The sequence below is a fragment of the Antennarius striatus genome, chromosome 5, assembly GCF_040054535.1.
Source record: "Antennarius striatus isolate MH-2024 chromosome 5, ASM4005453v1, whole genome shotgun sequence".
NCBI lineage: Eukaryota > Metazoa > Chordata > Actinopteri > Lophiiformes > Antennariidae > Antennarius > Antennarius striatus.
The window spans coordinates 25034910-25038544 of NC_090780.1; the positions used below are offsets into that span (position 1 = coordinate 25034910).

At 38.4% G+C, this 3635-nt stretch overlaps 1 protein-coding gene across 1 annotated transcript; it reads right to left on the reverse strand.

Moving 5' to 3' along the window:
* Window positions 1–1417: 1417 nt before the first annotated feature.
* On the reverse strand, window positions 1418–3635 carry LOC137595630 (odorant receptor 131-2-like). Its single transcript, XM_068315843.1, has 2 exons — window positions 3618–3635; window positions 1418–2197 (listed from the first exon to the last, which is right to left on the reverse strand). Exons 1-2 carry the CDS (start codon window positions 3633–3635, stop codon window positions 1418–1420), a joined length of 798 nt encoding a protein of 265 aa, XP_068171944.1.

Below are 3635 nucleotides of genomic sequence, written 5' to 3' on the forward strand. Positions count from 1 at the left end.
GATCCTTCCAGATCTTTTTGTGCCTACGACGCTGAGCGGTCTTGGGATTTTCAACCTTTTAGAGCCAGTTGAACTGGGGCTTATTTGTTGAACTGGGGCCTATAAGTAACAACATTTGCAAAGACTCGCATGATAAACCTGGCAGGCTATCTGGCAGAATTTTAGAAAAAGTTTCTGCTTACCTTTGTATGTGTAGTCAGATACCGCCTGGTTCCCATGGAGAACGTCACCTCTCTGGAGTCACGGGTCATGAAACCAGTTTATTAGGGTTTTACACCGAACAAAGCCCTTCTTGGTTCTCGAAGTTTGGTTGAGAAGTGTATCTTCAATGATGAGACAAATTGTAGTCCAAACAAGAATTACTGAAGGAGTTCAGCAGTTTATAAAGTTGGTGAGGATGCAGCACTGGGCTCTCAGCGGACACTGCAACAAACCTCTGGGAAAGGGCCTCGAACGATCATTTACCGTGATCTTTATAGTGTTTGGCTTTGACTGTCGTTGAAGAAAGAGCTCACCAGTAGCCTGACTCAGCCTCACATGATCAGTTACAGTTATCTGCGTGTTGTGTTTGCTTTGTACTTTTGTGTTCAGAAAATTATGTAACAGACAAGAACTAAAAGTTGTGCTGGGTGTTTTTTGGTCATTTCCATTATATAATAGAAATGTTCCCGGCAGCACTTGAACCTCAACCTAATATCTCCTCTGAAGTAGCCCATTCCAAAATCTGCCCCATTACGCTTGTGTCACAGGAAAGACAGTGAAAAACATTCATCCTAGATCCTTGATGTCATGATAGCACCAGAAGCTAATGACTTTTATTCTGCCCAAAAATCATCTGGTAAGATTGTAATGATGGCATTTTTTTGCTTTTGTTTGCTACGTGGATAATTCAAAAATGACATCTCCCAGTGTTTTCTTTTCCGTGGAAACTGAGTTCAAATGTTTTTTTCTGTGATAAAGGTTGTCTACTATTGCCATAGAACATATACATGGACTCTTTTTTATATATATCTGTTTCATACCGAAAGTGACCTTGAATTCAATATAAGATGTTTCATGGAGAAAATTCCACTTGAACAAAAAGTCAAACATGTTAGTGTTAAAATACTGATGGCTTCTGTTTTTATGAAACACATTTTTTAAATAAATCATGTCCAGGCAGTTTCATGATCATTAATCGATAAAAATTATTATTTTTATTTGAGCCTTTATGACAAACACAAAACAATACAACATTTTGAGGAAACAAAAGTAGACAGCGAAAATGTATTACTGTATGAAACAAAGAATTAAATAGAAAACAGGTTGATTAAACTTGATCACATCATTACAAGGACCGAAATTGTTTTGCGGAGGGTATTCAGGTCTGACAAAACACGTAACAAATTAGAGTTTAACTTTCTTGTGTGGGAAATATTTAGCGGGTAATTTTCGTAAAGCTACATTCACACATTATGTTCCTCCTCAGGTACTTCCTGAAGGTCTCATCTCGTACGCCGTAGATGATTGGAGTGATGGATCGAGGCAGGACGTGCACAATAATATAGTAAGCAAACATTGAGTCAAAGTAATTGAGCAGGAACCATCGCTGGACAACAACCAGTAACTGTGGCCCAACATATGTGGTCATACACAACAACACCTGGAAACCATGGAGGATGATGGTGTTTCTGGCCTTCTTACTGTCTTTGCTAGCGGCTCTTGCAGTGAACAGAATTCTGAAGTACGTGTAAAAGATAGTGAACCAAATAATAACTAGAAACACAGAGTGAATGATGTACCTCTTTTGGTCAAGGATGGTGTTTGGGAAGGCATTTACTCTGTTACAAACAAACTGTGAATGGAAGAAGTCCAGAGGCTCCGTTACCAAGGTGACAAACAGATCAGGAAGAACCACAGACATGCTCGTCACCCATATCAGACCAATCAGCATCAAGGTTTTCATGATGGTGCAGATCCTGCTGTGGCGTAGAGGTAAGCATACGGCGATGTAGCACTCTATCGCCATGCACGCCACATTTAGAGGAGTGTTCTCCGTGGCAAAGAGAGTGATCAAGATGATGATGCAGCAGATGGAGAAACTGATTTTGTGGAGGTTGGCGCTCATCACGAAGAGGATAAGGCTCAGCATCACTTGGATCATGTCGTTAACAACGAGGTGGATGAAGAGTATATATCGTGGATTCAAGTAGAAGATCTGTGGATACGAAGAACCGAGAAGAGTCTTTCTTTTCAGAAGACAACTGAAGGCTGTTTCATGTTAACAACTTGGAAATATGGAGCCATTGTCAGCTCAGATATATATATATATATATATATATATATATATATATATATATATATATATATATATATATATATATATATATATATATACTGTCATCTGTTAGGCCTTGTACTTCTGCTTTTTGCCCTATGGCCTCTTCTAAGGGCTCTATACTGAGAGCAAACAGGATGGGAGATAATGAATCTCCGTGTCTCACGCCTGTCTACCTCAAAACAATCACAACAGTGATTACCAATTGGTAATTTTTTTCTCCAAAACCCATTTCCAACAGTGTTTGTTGCCTTTATCAAAGGCCTTTTTAGCATCCAAGCTGAGAAGCATTGAGGGCTGTTTATCTTTTGTTGCTGTGGAATGCAATTTTAAAGCCTCCCTAACACTATTTATCCCATGGCAGCCTAAAATAAAACCTGTTTGATCTGGTTTAATCAATTTTTCCATTAAATGGTCTTAGATCAGATTCAAGGACAACTTTTTTCACCTACTCAATATTGCAAAAATCAGTCTCATTTGTTGTCAACAATTGCAAAAAATCCATTTACTGTAGAGTTGATTATTGTTATTACTATCAGGGTCTCACCATAAATCCTGAATTTATTTAGTTTCTTTTTTGCAGACATGATAACATTAATCCATTTTTCTGACACTGATGATGTTGAATGGTTTTTCAACTGTTGTACGGATCCTTGACGTGTCCCAAAACTGGTGTAGACCTCCCACTATTGAAGTGATTCTGTTGTACTGGTCTTTGGAGGAATAACAACTGTTGTCCATCTTATTTCACCAACTGTTCTTCACTCCTGATCATCGTTATTTTCATCTGCTCTGGAGAAACCCCCTTTGTTCTGATGAAGATCCTGCAGTTGTTTGGTCCAGGGGTTGTCAATCAGCCCATTCTTCTTCAGTTGTCGAGCTTTTTTAGCAATATCATCCTTCCTTTTAGTGAGATTCTGATTATCACATCATTCACAATTCATTTCTTCCATGGCGTTTAGCACTAGTTTTAACTTTTTGTCATACTTTTCTGAAAGGCTTCTTTGAGGTCACTCCTCAACTTTTCCATAGAAGAGAAGATCAGGTCTAGATTATCTTTCACATTTTTGCTTTCATAATCCTCCGTTTTTTCTTTTCCTCTCGTCATTTTAATATTGGAGAGTCAGTGAGAGTTTGAGTTAGAGAGAGAGCGACAACAGGAAACAGAAGGAAAACGTCTGCTGGCCGTAATTTTAACTAATATAAGATCATATTTTTGTTTTCCATTTTCACATCCCTGTACTGATTCCTTATGAGATCCTAACATGTAGTGAAACTCCTTTTCCTTACTGAACCTTACGTCGTACTTCGAGATCAT